An 18,487-nucleotide genomic window follows, 5' to 3' on the forward strand; every position below is an offset into this window, starting at 1 on the left:
TTTTGTTTACTATTTTATGCACAATATTAGCATGTTCTCATTTTTTTATTTGGTTAGAAAAGTAGAAACGACATATGGCCAGTTCAGGTCCTTTTCTGTGGGCTGAGCCACACTTTTTAGAAGGAGATGCATAATTTGATCCATTTACTTTTTCGTTTTTGGTGGCGCTTCTCAAGCTAAAAAATTTCTAATAGCACCTTTTAAAGTGAACAGGTGCTTTTTCAGTTAATGGATTTTTTCATTTATGTCTAACTTGTCCTTCATATTGTGTACTGAAACAGCCACGCTGCATAGAATCAGGGGTAAGGCTGTGTACACTGATGACCCTACCCGTACTGTGACAATACGGGGAGCCTTATGGCCCGGGAACACCCTGATTCACAAACAGGGAGAGAAGTACTATCAAATACCTCATCTGAGCTTCGTGTTTATACTAGAAGAAGAAATTATCAGAATAATAGAGCTCTTTCTTCAAATCTAGATTTGTTGCCCTTCAAGTTTGCTGGCTTTCCATGGAGTTTACAGCAATTTTCTTGAGTGTGGCGTGGCTTATTGCAATAGTCTCACCATACTCGAGGCTTATCTTCCAACCTCCTTTGATTAGAGTAAGGCCGCTGTGCAGAAATATTGGCAGTAGCCAAATCTGTGTTACCAGCAGCATGAGGAGCAGGATTATTGGCAGCAAGTAGAGCAGATTTTTCTAGTCTCATCCTTCTTTTTCTTCATTATCACACTCTTTCGACAATCTTCTCGTCGTACTTTAGAAAATACTTCCCCGAGTGGCGGTAGAGGCTGTCTCCCTAGGATTCTTCCCCTTACTTAATCAAACTCATCATTAAGTCCAGCCAAGAATTTAAAAATTCTTGCATTCTCCACCATCTTCTTATTGTGATTGCAATAAGCAGGATTTTTCCATTCATAATCATTGAATAAATCCAGATGTTGCCATAGGCGCTTAAGAACATTGAAATACCTTGTTACACTGCTGTCTCCTTGATAAGCATTGCTGATCTTCTGTTGCAGTTCATAAATCTGAGAGTAATTCCCAAGGTCAGAGTACATTTGACTCACATTGTCCCAGAGTTCCTTTGCAGTAGAATAGCACATGTAATTAGCACTAATCTCTTCATCCAGAGCATTCACGAGCCATGCCATCACCATGGAATTTTCAGCATCCCATATAGCATAAGATGGGTCTGTCTTCTCGGGCTCCTTAGCTTCACCACTCAAGTACCCTATCTTCCCTCTTCCATGAATATACATCCTGACAGATTGTGACCACCGCAGGAAGTTGGCCTCATTCAATCGTATATTGGTAATTTGGACAGAGTAAGGTTCAAAATGGGTAGGTCTGGTTTCAGGTTTGGTTTCGGTTTTAGCTTTGTTTGAAGTTTCAGCCATGGCTATAGCAACAGAAGAGATTAGGGTAGAGTTGAACGAGGAAGAAAACCCTATAGAGATTAGGGTCAAATTGGAGCCGCGAAGGGAAACTAGGGTTTACACAAGGCCAAGAGCCGGACCTGGCTCTGATACCATCTAGAATGAGATAGCTTCTTGTGGAAATAATTCTCATTAATCGTAACATAGGTACAGGTCTGTATAAATAGACGTACAGCAGAAGAATAGAAGGAAAGAACCAAGAAGGAAAGAACCAAAGATGCTAACTTCTAAGGAAACTAAATATTCTAGGATATTCGCACATTTACGGCCGAGATTCTCTTAGAAAAATAGGAAAGTTGACTAAACAGATTTGAAACTTTCCAACAAGATGCTTCCTATTTTGTTAATGACATACAACAGGTTTATAGCTATCTTTTGATCAAACACTAAGAAACTGCTTTTACCTTTCAACTTCCACTGTTTCCTTTATCTTTTGCAGTTTTCATTTTTGCTTTTTATTTTTTATTTTTTTTGTGCGGCCGGGGGGGGGGGGGGGGTTGGGGGAGTTGGGGGGATGGTGTATTTTATGCAAACATAAATACGTAAAAAAAAGGTTCGAAGGGTAAACCTGGAAAAATCGAGACTAAGAATAGGCTGAGGAAAGGCATCAAGTGTTTCGACACAAGCACAAGAAAGGATGTAGAAAATTCCCTTTTTGTGTCAAAAATTAGGAAGACAAATAATCCCTCCTAAAATCATTTGTTCCTACCATTTATCGCCTTATATTCTATTCCCTGCGTACTTATGCTAGTATTTGGGTTCAAAGCCCTGTGCGCTCTACGTTTGGAGGATCTACGAATTCCTCTTGCTTGTTCTAAAAATTTCAAAGGCTGCCTCATGGCATCCAAGTTGAGAGATAAATTGAACAAGTATGGCCACCCATATTGGGAAGTATTATTAAACCTAAATTCGGGTTATCTGCTAAGAACTACAGTAAGAGCAGTTTATGAATGTCTCCACGGTGGCCTTCATTTTGCCAAAGATGATGAGAAAATAAATACCCAGCCACTTATATGTTGGAGAGATTGTTTCCTATTTTGTGCTGAAGCAATTTATAAAGACATGAATCAGCTGCTCTTCAACAACCGCTCGGGAGCCACACAGGCCTTCAATCAAAATGATCAATTAGCATGCAATTTCTAAGTTCATACCTTGGCTGAAAATAATCAATTAGAATGCAAACATCAAAGAGTGTGCCTGGGGAAGCAACTAAGAAATAAATTTTAAAACTTGGATGCAAAAATTTAATGATATTTACACATGAAACATCAAAAGAAGGCAAATGGAATGTGGATGAAGATGAATATATGGAACAGTATGACCATTGTATTTGAATGGAAACAAAAGAAGTTTTGGGCTATTGAATAGTTGGGTGATCCTAAGGGAGGTTGGTGGTGAAGGAGTCCCAAGTTAACTTCTTGGGAAGATTGGTGGTGGTTTAGTCTTGTGGATTAAGGAATGCTTGTTCTTTTCTGGAAAGAGGAATTCTGGGGCTTTGTTTTGGGATAGGATTCAGTACTTAGCTTCTCTCTGGTGGTCTTTCGCAGCTGGCAGTTTTAAAGGGGCGCCTTTCTCAAATCTTCAAAGAGATTGGAAGGCGGTTTTATTATTGTTTTCTAGTCTATTTTGGTTCCTTCTCTTTATAGGAGGGTCTTTTTCTCCTAAGATTGAAAAATGAGGAACATTTTAAAAAATTTTGGCAAAGAAAGAGGTAAAAGATCTGGTAATTAAGGCCTAATTGATGGTGTGTGGTTATTTATAGAACAAGTCATGGTGCAAGTGTGGTGAGAATGTTCTATCTGCACATGTGCAGCAATGAGAAAGACGAGTGAAAATGTATGCAGTGAGATTGAAGAAATAGGAAAGTTCTATTTTTAATGTAAACTCTTTAAAAATTTTATACCTTGAACTAAATAATTTGGCTCGAGATAAGAATCATATAAATGATAAAAGATAGATGCATTTGAAGTTGACAGCTTGACGCTTTCAATGAAAATGGAAAATAGAAAGAATGAAGGAATAGCATCCCCATTTCAACTTAGAGATGCTTAGGAGACATTGGCATAGGGTGCTCGATGAAGGGAAAATCCTGAAAGATAGAAGAGAATATCTGATGAGAATAATGTACTGGTATCTTTGGTATCTTCTTATATCAATTCATAAGTTGTACAAATTATATTCTGAATAATATGATGAAATTCTGGGAGGTCGTATAAAATTTGAAAGATGAAATGAGTTTATCAGAAATCAATTTGGGTTCATGTTTGGAATTAATATTTAGTTTCTTGTGTGATCAGTGAAAAGCTACAGAGAGTAACAGAGATTTGCACATGATAATTATTTGATTAGAAAAACCTTGTGATAGGGTCCCTTAAGAGGGAAAAAGTGGTGCACTTTTTGAACACAACAGGTTTTCATTAAGTGCAAGACGTAATTAAAGACATGAACTGAGAATTGCAAGAATAATTGGGGAAGAAAAAAGGCTGTTCCTACCAAAATATTTTTACATTGAAAGTATTTTTTTTGGCATTGATTACAGATTAATTTATGATGCATTTTCAAGACAAAAGTCCCATTGTATATGTCATTTGTGGATGATATAGGCTATATGCTGATTGATGATGCAGTGCAGAGCTTGTGAAGCATCAGTCAATATTCTGTAGAAGTTAGTCTGCTCTTTCCATTGTTAATTGGAATAATAGTTGTAATTATTGTTATCAAGGTGATCCTTTTATTGAGATTTTCATTTTTTAAAGGGATTTAAATGGAGGGTGGTCATATCTCTTGTAAGAGTGATGTTAGGAAGTGGGGCATGGATTCTTTAGAGGATTGTTCATGTAAGTCCCTTTTTCTTTTCCTCATGTGGTTTGAGGCTGATGTGTCTTTTCCTTCCCATTGGTGCATATGGCAGGGTAATGTCCCTTCTAATATGAAGGCATTTGTTTGGCTTGGGGGCCTTAATATAGTTAACACCAGCAATTTGCTGCAGAGTAGGAGGCTTGCTAAGGCTTTGTCTCCGGATGTGTTATTTTTGTGTGGGAGTAGTTTGGAGAATGTTCCTCATTTGTTTCTACACTGTTCATTTGCTTGAGGTTTGTGGAATAGGTTTTTTGGCGTTCTTGGTGAAGTTGTGTCCTAAATATGGTGGAGGAGCTCAAGTATTAATTTTGTTGGTTTTGAGGAGGGTTTGGATGTTGGGAGGTTGTAGAGATGTGCTATCTTTGCTGTTTTATGGGGCATTTAGTTGGAACCAAAGGTTTGAATATTTTTTTGGAAAAAGATTGCCTTTAGATTTACTTTGGAAAATAAGGTGCAGAATTCGGCATCTCTCTGGGCTTATAGTGCAGGTTGTTTCAAAGACTGTTGCTTTGAGTATGTCAACCACAATTGGATAGCATTATCGAGCTGACAGTGATTATTCTTTTCTCTCTTGTGTTTCAGGATTCCTTGTGTCTTTAGATTTACTTTGGAAAATATGGTGCAGTAAACGGCATCTCTCTGGGCTTAGAGTGCAGGTTGCTTCAAAAGCTGTTGTTTTGAGGATGTCAACCGCAATTGGACAGCATTATCGAGCTGACAGTGATTATTCTTTTCCCTCTTATGTTTGAGGATTCCTTGTCCTCCTTTTCTGTAACCTTTTCTCCTTGCTATCTCCAATGAAGTTTCTTATTCTATCAAAAAAGAAGTTTTTTTTTTTGGGTAGCAAAAGAAGAGATTTCAGTAGAAAGTGAAGATTTACAAAGAGGAGAATAAGACATCTCCCATCAAAATTATGAAAAAATCCAGGGAAAAAAAAAAAAAAACTTTGAAATATCAAAGCAAAAAAATTGTCCAATCTCGCTGAAAAAATCTTGCTGTCTTAAAGCAACTAGAGCCAACACACTATAAAGAGGCCAAATAATGGATCTTCTCCCAAACCAGCTACCTGCTCAATTTTTTACTTGAAAAAATCCATGCATTGCACTCCAACCATAAACCCCACAGCACTGCAAATATTCCACATTTCCACAGAACCGCCTTATCCTTCCTTCTTCCAAAACACTCGAAAGAGATAGCCAACATACCATCCACCGTCGCTGGACAAACCCAAGCTTCTTCAAACATGCCAAATAATTTATTCCAAATGCTCCAAGAAAAATCAAAGTGTAAGAACGAATGAGAAGTCAACTCAGAATTCAAATATAAAACACACAAACATCTAGAGATAAGGCTTTCAAAAGTCTCATAGTTTGCAACAGATTATTAGTATTGATTTGATTAAGCAGAATCAACCAAATGAAAGCCTTTATCTTTGGGGGAGCATTGACCTTCCAAATACACGAGGAAAGAGGAAAACAAGAGTTGGAACAGGTCAAAAACTCCAAAAAAAAAAAAAAAAAAAAATTATAGGAATATACACCTGAAATGATCCAAATCCCAAGACCGAGTATCTTAGCTGAAGAAAGATGACAATTGTTCAGTAACGACAACAAGGAGGAGAGTTCCTTCATCTTTCTATCATTTAGAGATCTTCTGAAATGGAAGTTCCAAGAAACAAGAGGGCTGACTGAATCGCCCACAAAGAAAGAAATCATACTCTCTTGCCTTGAGCTCTATTTGAGGAGGCGAGGATAAGATGTGGATAGGACGTCATTCCCCAACCATGGATCTTTCAAAAAACGAATCCAAGAACCCCTCCACAACAACAAGAAGCCTTTAGTCACACTAGGTGGGGTCGGATACATGAATTCTTTTCTGCCAATTCACCCAATCTTGAGCGTTTTTCTCTATTAGATTAAGGGCTATTAAATCCTTATTACCTCATTCCAAGTTATTTTAGGCCTAACCCACTACGCCTTTTCGTGCTAGAAACAATAACTAACTCCTCATAGATGCTCTACTAAACTTGCATTTCAAATGCCCAAACCATCTAAGCTGCCCCTCCCTTATCTTGTCTTCAGTCAGTTTCTATGCCTAAATTATTGCGTATATGCTCATTTTTTACTTTTATCTTTTAATGTTATACTAATACACATTGACATTCACACCTAGCCCATGCTTACTTCTAATCACTTTATGCCGAAAGGAATGATCTTCTAAGGGAAAACTCCGTAACTGTTTAGCTAGGAGTACCGATGTTTTTAGACACCAATTTTCCAAGACCCAGCTCTCCCTCCCTTTTAGACCTACAGGTCTCCTCCCACCTAAGTACCTAACTAAATGATCCCGAAAACCCCCAACTCCTGATCATAAGATTTCTCTCATTATTTTCTCAATCTTATTTGAAATCCCCTATGGAATTTTAAAAATTGACAAATAATATAAGGGAATGCTAGATAAACAAGCTTAAATAAGGGTGATTCAACCCCCAATGGAAAAGAGTCCCTTCCAACCATCCAACCCCTTGGCCACTCATTCCACCTCCGGTTCCAAAAACCCATGGATCTAGGATTACCCACTAAAGGGACCCTGAAGTAAGTCAAAGGCCACTCTAAAAAACCACACCCACCTCAGAAGCCCACTCCCTAACATGCTTAAGAGGCACCTTAATATTAGCGAGACCACTTCTCCCCAAATTTATTTGAAGCCCTGGCACCCTCTCAAAGAAATGGAGGATGCTCAAAATACATCTGAAAGAAGGTGTCAAAAAGGATAATTAGTTTTTGTTAAATCTTGATATACATTGTTGCTCCACTACCTAACAGCTTAAGCTTTTAGGTAAAGTGCTAATGTAATATGGCACTAGAGCTAGTTTCCAAGAGGTCCTGGATTCTTGTCTTGTTGCCCGTGTTGATTGTGTGTTGTTCAAAAAATTACTTTATTTCCTATAATGTAATTTTTCATTAGGTTATCTCTCCACATGCTATCAGGCTGCATGTGCGGGAGAGTGTTAATGCTTGATATACATTGTTGCTCAACAACCTAACAGCTTAAGATTTTAGGTAGGGTGGCAATCTAACAATTATTAAGGTGCAATTATTATGGTTCAGTCAAATTGTGTCATTTCCCAAGCCAACTTCATTTTCAAAGTTCATTTATGAGTCAAGTTCCAAAGTTCATTTATAAGGTCTATTGAGTCTAGTTAAGTTAGAAATAGTTGTAGTCAAGAGTAGTCATTTTTCCTAGACACAGTGTGCCCACATGTTATGTATTATATGTATGTAAGCTCAGACAATGAAGAGGCTGTACTGTACAAAATTTGCTCTTTTTCATTTTTTCTTAACCATTCTGATCTGCTCAGAATTTTCCTATCTGGAAGAGTGGGTCGAGGATTCAGCCAGTGGCACATTCCAGAGCCTCCACCGCTGTGTTTACACACAGAAGTATCTGTCTTTGCCACTGAATATAATTTATTTGCAGATTTTATCTTAACAGAATTCCTAAAAAACTTTACACCTTGTCTCATTATGGTTAAAATGCCTTGCCTTACACCTGCTACTTTCAAAAGATTGATCTGAATATTTCCTTCTTCTTTTTTTTTGGTTATTGTTGCAGCTGGTGCTGCTGTTTTTGTTGCTAACAAAGTATAGAAGCTATGGATTGGAAAGGGAAAGGAAAGGAGTCACATATATTAGAGTGTTGTGCTATGCTTGCCATGATTTAATGCACATGGCTTAAAAAGGGGCGGGGGGAAATGATTTGACATTTGTGGTTGGAGAATACTAGAATTTTTTGAAGTTCAAACTTTACCATGTAGTTTGGATAAAACTGAATTTGTAGCTTCTATTTGGTTCTTTGTCTCTTCGGCTTTCAATCTCTCAAACCTACGAAAAGATGTTGAAGATGATTATGCGAGATCAAACATGAAGAAACGTAAAAAGAAGAAACAATACAAGAGTACCTGTTGCTGGAATTCCTCATGATTTCAGGCTTCAATGTTTATTTTTATTTTTTCAATTAAAGAAGGATATTTTACCCTCCTGTTGTGGCTATTTTTATTCTGCAGTTAAAGAAGGATACTTTTACCCTTCTCTTGTAGTCGTCTCTTCTTTTTTTCTTAATAAATTATTTTTTATTAAAAAAAAAAATCATTCCACACCTTAACCTTTTATTGTTCCACATCTTTTGCTTGGACTAAAAGCCATGGTGCTTTTCCAAACTAGTAGAGGGCAAGAAGATTGTAAGGATGTTGGAGTTCTGAATGAATTATTAGTTTAGATAGCTTTGGATAAATGGTTTCTAGCTGAATCTGGATTTATGTTTAGGGTAAGAGGTTTGGTTCACAGATCTCTGGGAAATTTGAATTACGAATATTCTGTTTGTCATTTCATTAAAATTACGGAGTCTTGATTGTTCTATTGTGGTCATTGCATAATGTGTCCACTATCAATGCTTTTTTTACAGGGCTGTTCTTGGTGGCTCAACAGAAAGTGATCAAACATCTTTTCTGTCAAAAAATGCAGTGATTTTGGTATTTGAAGAGGTTTTCAAGAAGTTCATCAATTTTATAAAGTATTCCCCTTTTTCTTGGGTTGGGGATGCAAGTTCTTTATTGAATTCTGGGGCAAACAATTACTTGCCAGGTTGTGAATCTAATTCAAACATGCTTGAGATGGCGCGGTTCGCTCTTAAAGTACTTGATGGGAGTTTCTTTTGCTTGAAGATGATTGACAAAGAAAATGATCTTGTTCCAGGTATTTTAGCGGCAATATTTGTTATTGACTGGGAGAGTAGAATGGCATCAACATTAATTGATGCACTTTGTGATGAATCAACAAGTGAAATTTCGTCCAGGTTGGATTTTGGTGAATCTGTGCATGCTTTTTGTTGTAAGATAAGTAAACATTTCTGGAAAAGCCTCAGCATGCAGAGTCGGGAGAGAATAGGACATATTTTAATTCAGTTTATCAGGTCTGTTGTATTCAGAATGGATAAACAGGACACTGATAAAATCACGTCTTTGTGCTCCCTTTGGATGCTTGAAGTCCTTGAATTTCTTTGCCAGGACCAACAGGAGGAGCAAAAGTTATTAGACCAGTTCATTCGCGAGGATGAATTGTGGCCTTTGTGGGTCATTCCTGATTTCACAAATGAGCAAAGATTGGCCACCCTGAAACTTGATCCGACTTCAATTGATATTCATGTGAGTGAGATTTCTGTTCACTAGTTCTCCTGTTTAAATGATAAGTTTAAAACAGCATCGTGTTATTCATTTATATTTAATTAAAAATTTTTCAACTATCATGTGCTTTCCATTCTGGGTCTCTTTATGAATTGGGACCTGGTAGTATTCTTAGCAGCTTGGTTACTGTTTTTGGTTTGATGTTTTTCCTTTTTGGATTACTAGCTTGTTGTAGTTTCTCCTTCTTCTTTCGCTTATTGTTGGAAGGTGCTAGTCCTCCAATTATTGTTTCTTCTCTCTCTTTTACTTATTTTTCTTTTATCCCCACCTCCCCCCCTAAAAAGGAAGGGGGGGGGGGGGGGTGAACTGTTTGCATCTTGCATGTTTATCAGCTGTTTGTTAGCTTCTTATTTGCATGTTTATCAGGTCATTTTTATGATTGCTGTTGCTAATGCTACAACTTCACATTTGTCCATGGGATACTGCTGATGCAACTGATAGTGCTAATAAATGATTAACCGTTCAGAATAGGAATTCTTGCAGACATTTGTCCTCCTGTGACACATATTAACTTTGTGTGTGTCCACATGCTTTCCATCTTTAAAAAACTTTCTGCTTAGTAGAATGGCACTGGATCTTTGTCTAATTTAAGCTGCCAATGCTAATAGCTGAGGATATACTTTCAAATAGGATCATTTCATCTTGTAATGTTTATATTCTTGTATTTCAATTCATAGTGCAAGTTCTCCCCTTTATGTTAGACTTGCATTTTATGGATAAGTCATTGCTTTTAGTGAGTCATCTTAGTCATTCTGTGTATACTGTGTACTTCGAATAAATTAAGTCAGAACTATTAGGTGTTGTTTAGTATCAAAGGAGTAATTAATTAAGGAGTGTGTTTTGACAAGGATTCATTAAAGTTTAGGTTGAGCTTGTCAAGACAACCATTAATTGATTTTTGAATGCCGGCTGAGGGCAGGCAAATAGTTCTTAAGAATGAATTGAGGAAAAAGTTGCTCATTTTGTGGATGAGTTTTAAACTGCCATTTATCAGATAATAAGTCAAATACTAGGACAAAGTGGGACTGCTAAGGCTTAACTCGCAATCTAACAACTTCAGCTTTTAGGCGAAGTGGCAACCTAACATGGCATCATAGCGTGGTTGCTAGGGGGTCCTGAGTTCTATGTTCATTTTCTCAGTTTTGTTAATTGATGCCCTGCTTAATTACATAATTTACATTTCAACATGAGGACTTCCTAGGAGATCACCCAACCTAGTACTTGTCTCTACTTTCATGGGGAAAAAAAGGGGCAGCCTGGTGCACAAACCTCCCTCGTATGGGATGCTCTTCATTAAGCGCAAAGTTGGTTGGTATCTGTTCATGGGTTTTCTCTCTTGAGCTGTGAATACAAGTCAATCCACTGTTTTTTGTGGGTACTTGCCTCTGCTTCCATGGAGGAGGTTAAAAAAATTTGTTCTCTAGAGTGGAGTATACTTGGAATTTATTTATTTTACAGGAAAAATTATAATTTTTTCTTATAATACAATTCAAGAGACTAATAATTTGTGCTCACAAATATTTACCGATTGCAGGCATCTGTGAATTATAAGTTTGTCGCTTTAATTGACAAGCTTATTTCAAAAATTGGGTTCGACAGAGTTGTTGCTGGCTGTGTCACATGTTCTCCATCTGCACCAAAGGAAGCAACAAATGAGCCGGTCAGCTCTCGAGCTTGGCTTGCTGCTGAAATATTATGTACTTGGAAATGGAAAGGAGGCTGTGCATTAAGTTCTTTCTTACCTTCTTTAAGTGCCTATGCAAGAACTATAAAATTTTCACTAAAAAATTGCTTGTTAGATTCCATTGTCAGTATTTTACTTGATGGTGCTCTTGTTCATGGGTCAAGTGATGGATGGAGCTCTGTCAACGTATGGGCTGCTTCGCACGATGAATTAGGTGGCATTGAAGAACCATTCTTGAGAGCTTTTGTATCGTTACTTTTAACTTTGTTTGAAGACCATATATGGGAAAGGGACAAAGCGATGATGCTTTTTGAGTTGCTTGTAAAAAAACTTTCCTTCGGTGAAACAGTAAACTGGAACTGTTTGAGGATTCTTCCTCCAATTATGAAAGTTTTAATTCAACCATTATGCCAGAAAAGCTCTGAATATGGTGAATCAAGTAAAGATGCTCCAAGTGATTCCTTTGTGGAAAATCTGATGCATGTTACCATCCAAGACTGGCTCCAAAAAGCTCTGTCATTGCCACCTTTAATCTCTTGGCAACCTGAACAGCGTAAGTGAATGTTCTTTCTCACGACATTAGCACAACTGATTCTTTCTAAGCTGTTATGTTTTGGAATTTTAAATATCACATGTCACTTCTTGAGCCCTGATGCATAGGGACCATAGAACACAAATAACGTGTCCTGCCTAATAATTGGTTAGAGTCTCATGTTTCAGCGATCCAACTATTTACATTTTAGTGGAAGATATATAAAGAAACTTGATATTGATTATTGTTAAAGCTTGATATACATTCTTGGCCCAAAACCTAATAGCTTGAGCTTTTAGGTAAAGTGGTAATCTAGCATGGTATCAGTGTATGTTACCAGGAGGTCTTGGGGTCTAGTCTTGTTGCCTGCATTTATTGTGTGGTGTTTAAAAATTATTGTATTCCCTGTAATGGGTGTTACTTATCATTTGTTTTATCTCTCCACGTGCTGTCGGCTGCACATACAAGTGGGTGTTAAAGCTTGGGCCAACCTAATAGCTTAAGCTCTTAGGTAAAATGGTAATCTAACAATTACAATGCTGTGTTGGGGCATATCCCTACTTGGGAGCATCAAGTAACGGGGCCTGCCATGTCCATGATACACGTGCAATGATGGTTCATTGATGGTTATACTTCCTCCTACTTGTGCATTACTTTTTTATACATATTATGTTTTTTTTATTATATCATCCACATCCGACTTGCATGTTTGTCTTGGTAGATATGGAAGAGTGGTATCATCTGGTCATATCTTGCTACCCCTTGAATGCAAAAGGTGGAAAAGAAGCATTAAAGGTTGCAAGAGACATCAGCCCTGCGGAGCAAGTGCACTTATTTGAATTATTTCAAAAGCAAAGACATGCTGCTGGTGCATCAGCTGCAGCTAATCAACTGCCTTCAGTGCAGATATTACTATCAAAGCTAATGGCTGTTACTGTGGGATACTGCTGTAAGGAATTTAATGAAAAAGATTGGGAGTTTATACTCTCTCAGTTGAGGAGGTGGATCGAGGCAGTTGTTGTGACTATGGAGGAAGTAGCCGAAAATATAAATGATACCTTCTTGTCAACCTCTATTTATGATAACTCAGAAGTTTTGCTGGATAAGCTGGATAAAAGTGTTTTGATTTTAGACCCTGTTCCTATAAACATTGCGAGACATTCCTTGTTTGTGTTTTCTCTATTTTGTCGTTTTGTTGAACTCCATCAATCAGAAGTTGCATATAATATGAATGAGAGATGGGAACCTCTTAAAGATCGAGTATTTGAAGCTATTCTTCGCATATTTTTTTCCACCGGTGTTGCCGAGGCCATTGCCAGATCCTATTGTCGTGAAGCTTCATCCTTTATAGCATCTTCTCGTCTTGATCATCCACACTTCTGGGAGTTAGTTGCTTCAAGCGTCATCAACTCCTCTACAAGAGCTAGAGATAGAGCAGTGAAATCGTTTGAATTCTGGGGATTGAGCAAGGGATCAATTGGCTCATTGTACGCTATCCTTTTTTCCTCCAAACCAGTTCATTCTTTGCAGTTTGCTGCTTATGTTATTCTCTCAACTGAACCTGTTTCATCCTCGGCTATAGTTAGAGAAGACACTGAATCTTGCTCAAGTGGGAATGGTGACCCAGATACTATCCGTTTTGACTCACCTTTGGAAGGGAATGCCCATATTAGGGAGGAAATATCTTGCATGATTGAGAAGTTGCCTTGTGAGATTCTCGAAACAGACATAATAGCCCAGGTATGGATAAATATGCTTTAAATAATTGCAAACTTTCACTTCTCCCCTTGATTTTTTCCAGACCCCTCTCTCTCTAATTTGACTTCACATGATTTCTTTCCCATTAGGAGTTTTATTATTGATATGCTTTTATCTGCTCCAAAATCTGCAGGTAAATTTGTTCCTTGCTTGGGCTTTGTTGCTGTCACATATATCATATTTACCACCTTTATCACCTGAAAAGGAGAGACTTGTCCAGTATATACAAGATTCTGCTAATTCAACAATATTAGATTGCCTCTTTCAGCAGATTCCATTGGAATTGTGCATGGTGCATGCGTTGAAGAAAAAAGATGTAGAGCTTCCTGCTGGGTTACTAGAGGCTGCCAAAGCAGCAACTCATGCCATCAAAACAGGTTCTTTGTTGTTTTCTGTGGAATCACTTTGGCCTATTGGACCAGAGAAAATGGCCTCACTTTCTGCTGCAATTTTTGGTTTGATGCTACGTGTTCTTCCTGCTTATGTTCGAGGGTGGTTTGGTGACTTGCGTGACCGTTCTGCATCATCTATGATCGAATCTTTTACAAAATCTTGGTGTAGCCCTCCTTTAATTGCTGATGAGCTCTCTCAGGTATGTGTTTTGACCTGTATTTTTTTGTTTGTATGTGGAGATATAAATCTTTAATGTTTTGAAATACCCTAGTATTGTTTAAAATATTAGAAATAAATTTTGTAAAAGGTGTCCATAAATATAAAATTCTTCCTCTTGAATGAATTTTACAAAATCTTGGTGTAGCCCTCCTTTAATTGCTGATGAGCTCTCTCAGGTATGTGTTTTGACTTCTTCTTTTTTTTTTGTGGAGATATAAATTTTTAATGTTTTGAAATACCCTAGTATTATTTAAAATATTTGAAATAAATTTTACAAAAGGTGGACATAAATATAAAATTCTTCCTCTTGAATGCCCTTCAAACACTTCAAGACAAGCTGGTGTGGTGGGACTTATGTCTTCTAGGTATCTCAAGAGTACTGTTTCTTCATTTATAGGATTAAAATATAGAGACTTTTGTCTGTAAATGAGATAAGCTCTCTGCTCAAAAACAGAATTAGTTATTCCAGTTGTTTCCAGTCACTCCCTCTCATTTAATTCTATTTGTTTAGATACTAACATTTGGATTTGGAATATTGTTCATATTGCAGATCAAGAAAGTCAGTTTTTCTGAAGAGAATTTTTCAGTTAGTGTAAGCAAATCAGCCAATGAGGTTGTTGCTACCTATACAAAGGATGAGACAGGAATGGATTTAGTTATTCGCCTTCCTGCATCTTACCCATTGCGACCAGTGGATGTTGACTGTACAAGGAGCCTTGGCATTAGTGAAGTGAAGCAGAGGAAATGGTTAATGTCTATGATGGCATTTGTTCGTAATCAGGTACTTTCTGTTGATTTCAATTGACTACCTTTTTCCTGCATCATGTTTTCTCCTTCCCTATAAAAAAAAAAAGGGCTTTTCATATACTTACACACAATGAATGTAATGGACATGGAGCAGCACGTTTTGAAGTTGAAATTTGTGTGAACATATAAATTCTAAAGCCTCAATGTCACCTGCCTCCTTCAACCCCTCTCTCTCCCTTCCTAACATGGGTATTTTAAAATAACAACAGTTGTTCTGTATTAGTAGTAGTTATAAGAAAGAAGGCAGCACAAATTAAAGAGGACACTTGCTGTGCTGCCTCTACAAAGGGATTTGCAAGGTGATGTGTTTGGGTGGTATGGAAGGTCAAAATTTGTGTGAATAGGATTAGTGAATAAATAATGAATTATGGCTTTAATTAAATCTTATTCACAGAGCGTACATTTTTTACTCACTGTTCTGTCCTTATCTTGCCATGCTTTGAGTGAATATTGCATGAATGAGATCTTAGTTGGCATATGACAGTAACTGTTCGATGTTCTTTACAGTTGAGGCATGATTCAGATCTTGTTTTGATGCTTTGTAATAAGAAAGCAGATGATTTTTTTTCCTTTTTGATGCAGAATGGAGCACTAGCTGAAGCCATACGAATATGGAAAAGCAATTTTGACAAGGAATTTGAAGGCGTCGAGGAGTGCCCTATCTGTTACAGTGTCATCCACACTGCCAACCACAGCCTTCCCCGTCTTGCTTGCAAGACCTGCAAACATAAGTTCCACTCTGCCTGTCTCTACAAGTGGTTTTCAACTTCTCATAAATCAACATGCCCACTCTGCCAGTCTCCATTCTAAGTCTTTTCAAAGGCATAATGTTACTTCATATTATGGAGAGTAGGAAAATTAAGTGGAAAGCAGAAGTGAAGTATGCATCTGTATTTCATGTAAGCTCTCTCTCTTTCTCTCTGTCTCACACACAGAGTCACAGACGCACACATGCACACACAGATGAGTGCATGCGTGCAAGTGTGTGCATGTGTATTCAGTCCAACTTTCTACTGATATATTTGTACCTGTAATTTTCTTTGAAGATTCATTGTGGGAGCTTTGGAGACTTAAAACAACTGTGGGCCCTGACTTTGAGCCATGTGCATAATGGTAACCTCTCTTTTTTGTAACATAGACATGCCTTGATTTTTTTTTTTTTTTTAAATGAAATTAAAAAGATCTATGCACCTGCACTTTAGCTTTTACCTTATTGTCCATTTGGCAAAGTTAGGACCCTTCGCTCAAAGTGGAATAGTACTGAATTTCAGTTTGGACTAGTTCCAGTCTCAGTCATTGGGTCAAGGGTTGCACACACTAACACATTTTTTTTCATAACAGTCACATGTAGAAAGAATCTTTGGAGGGATCACCAAATTAGTTAGAATGATAAAAGGTACAAAATTAGGTCCAAAATTTTGGCAACATGTGAAATCCTATTCTTGATTGCCCAGTTTCACTCACTATATGTTTGGTACATAGGGATGGAATGGATTCGACTGTGTCAATTTCTTCATGTTCTTATTTCAATTTATTGAATTTCATTCCCACCACATTCCACCCCATGAACTTAATGTGACAAATACCTTACAGTGGGGGTGGTAGCTTCATGGTATATTGTGCTATCGAGGATCGAAGGTCATGTAGGCCTCCGGCCACTTTCCCTCAATGAGGCTGTGTTAGGGTACGGTTCAACCTCTACCATATAGCACCTATTCCTGCTGTAGTTGGCCCTCTAAAGCCCATGGTTTGATTATGATTTGTCTGTCTATGCATTCTTCCTAGTCAGTTGTCGCTCCTGAGGTCACTCCAGGGTGGGTTACCACAAACTGTTTGTTCTCTTGTATCATTAAATGTGCTATCAAGAAATCAGGATGCCTTGTGTTGCTTTACCAGACTGAGTCATTAACTGCATGGCTTGATCATGGGTGAGCCTTATTTTCTCATTTGATCCATATCTTTTCCATCCAACTAAAACAATAGCAGCAGACCTAGAGTCAATTCTGTAGACAAAGATCGACTCCGCATGCTATATATATTATTTTTTAAAATTTTGTTAGCAACAATTTGATACAGGGGTTTTCACGCAGGTAAGCTGGTTTTCAGAGCCTGACGAGATCTGGTATGTTGTGATTTACTATTGGAGACCCGATAAATTAAGGGAGGGTGATTTCTTTCCATTAGGTCTCTTTGCATACATAATCCATGTGAATGTACTTGTAGGCCTGTGGGTTAGTTGAAAGAGCATGACAGAACTGTCTTTTTTAAGGTTTGAAGTTCTCTCATCGCTTCAATGTAGATCCAGCAGATTTCAATATAGAGATCGACCTCCTCCTTTTTTGTTTTTAAGAAATATGTATAGACGTAATTTTAAAGGGAATTGGAGGTGCTATCAGTTTTGAAGTTTACAGATTTAACATTTTTATTTAGAGGATGTGTATATGAATAAATTTGATAGTTATTACTGAAGGAAAATTAAAATTTAGTCTCGTTCTTGTTGTGTGTATCAAGGTTTAGATTTTGAGTCTCGGGTCTTGACATTGCAATATAAACTCATTCTGAGTTCTGTTTAAACTTGACGCTCCAAAACTATGTTCTCAAACAGATTGGGTTTTCACCCTGTAATGACAATAGCATTGATTTTTATTTTTTTAGGAAGAAAAAATGAAATTAAACTTGCAGCACCATTGAGCCTTGTCCTGGTCGACTTTTTTTTTGTTTCTTTTAACCATTATCACAGAGTTGTGTCTTACATTTGACCAGTGTTGGACCAAAGTGGATCATTAAACCGTGTTGATAATTGAGGTACGCATTAAAGTGGATAAGGTGAGAGCATTTGCGATAGCGCAGCATCGTCAAAATGGATTAGTTGCTTACGGTCTTTGTTTATGTTAAATTTTCATAGCCCAGTGCTAAGCAGGCTGGCAAAAGCCTGGTTAAGGCTGTGTTCCCCAAACAATCCATGTTGCCTCGTGTAATTCCTGTAAATAATAAGTATTTTAATCAATTTTGTTCATGAATTTAAATTTTAGTTTTATAATATTCAATTTTATAAAGGACATGTACCCATATGACAAATAAAACATAGCCCCCAGGGCTGAGCTCAGTTGGCAAGGGCGGACTCCGGGATTTCCTTTCACGAGGTGAGCCTAATCCTGGCATTCCGGGTTCGATTCCTGCAGCGGGCGCCTGAATTAATTCTCTGTGGTGGGTGGGGCTCCTGCTACAAGGCGTGGGATTAGTCACATGCCGGTGCGTGCGGACCGTAAAACGGACGCGCGTTGACGGCTGTGGATACCCGGCGTTACTCAAAAAAAAAAAAAAAAACATAATATAAAGTTATGTTTGAAATTATTAAATTGAAAAATCATATACTAAACATAATTGTCATGTCTGACCAGGGTTTAGACAGGGTGGAGGAGAGAAATTGTGGTTAACTTTTTGTGCCGCTACTAAATTTTGTTCCCATACACTAGCATCACAAGAATTTCACCTTCAAAAGACGATTGAAAAACATATGGAGACAAAATTATATTGAATTTAGATAAAATGT

At 37.6% G+C, this 18,487-nt stretch overlaps 1 protein-coding gene across 2 annotated transcripts in view; it reads left to right on the forward strand.

Moving 5' to 3' along the window:
- LOC131147778 (E3 ubiquitin-protein ligase listerin) overlaps positions 1-17,424 on the forward strand; it is a 57,437-nt gene extending 40,013 nt beyond the window's left edge. Inside the window, exons 11-19 of one of the 2 annotated variants that reach the window (XR_009134935.1) lie at positions 8,764-9,502; positions 11,076-11,778; positions 12,479-13,497; positions 13,649-14,107; positions 14,678-14,908; positions 15,517-15,833; positions 15,981-16,047; positions 17,025-17,056; positions 17,158-17,424. Coding sequence is in view for 1 of the 2 variants with exons in the window: in XM_058097339.1 (XP_057953322.1) it covers positions 8,764-9,502; positions 11,076-11,778; positions 12,479-13,497; positions 13,649-14,107; positions 14,678-14,908; positions 15,517-15,744 (3,379 nt within the window). In the remaining variant the exon portion in view is untranslated. Of the gene's footprint in view, positions 1-8,763; positions 9,503-11,075; positions 11,779-12,478; positions 13,498-13,648; positions 14,108-14,677; positions 14,909-15,516; positions 16,068-17,024; positions 17,057-17,157 lie in introns of those variants that run through there. The other variant, XM_058097339.1, reaches the window with a different exon arrangement.
- Positions 17,425-18,487: the final 1,063 nt, after the last annotated feature.

The sequence above is a fragment of the Malania oleifera genome, chromosome 2, assembly GCF_029873635.1.
Source record: "Malania oleifera isolate guangnan ecotype guangnan chromosome 2, ASM2987363v1, whole genome shotgun sequence".
In the NCBI taxonomy this organism is placed as follows: Eukaryota; Viridiplantae; Streptophyta; class Magnoliopsida; order Santalales; family Ximeniaceae; genus Malania; species Malania oleifera.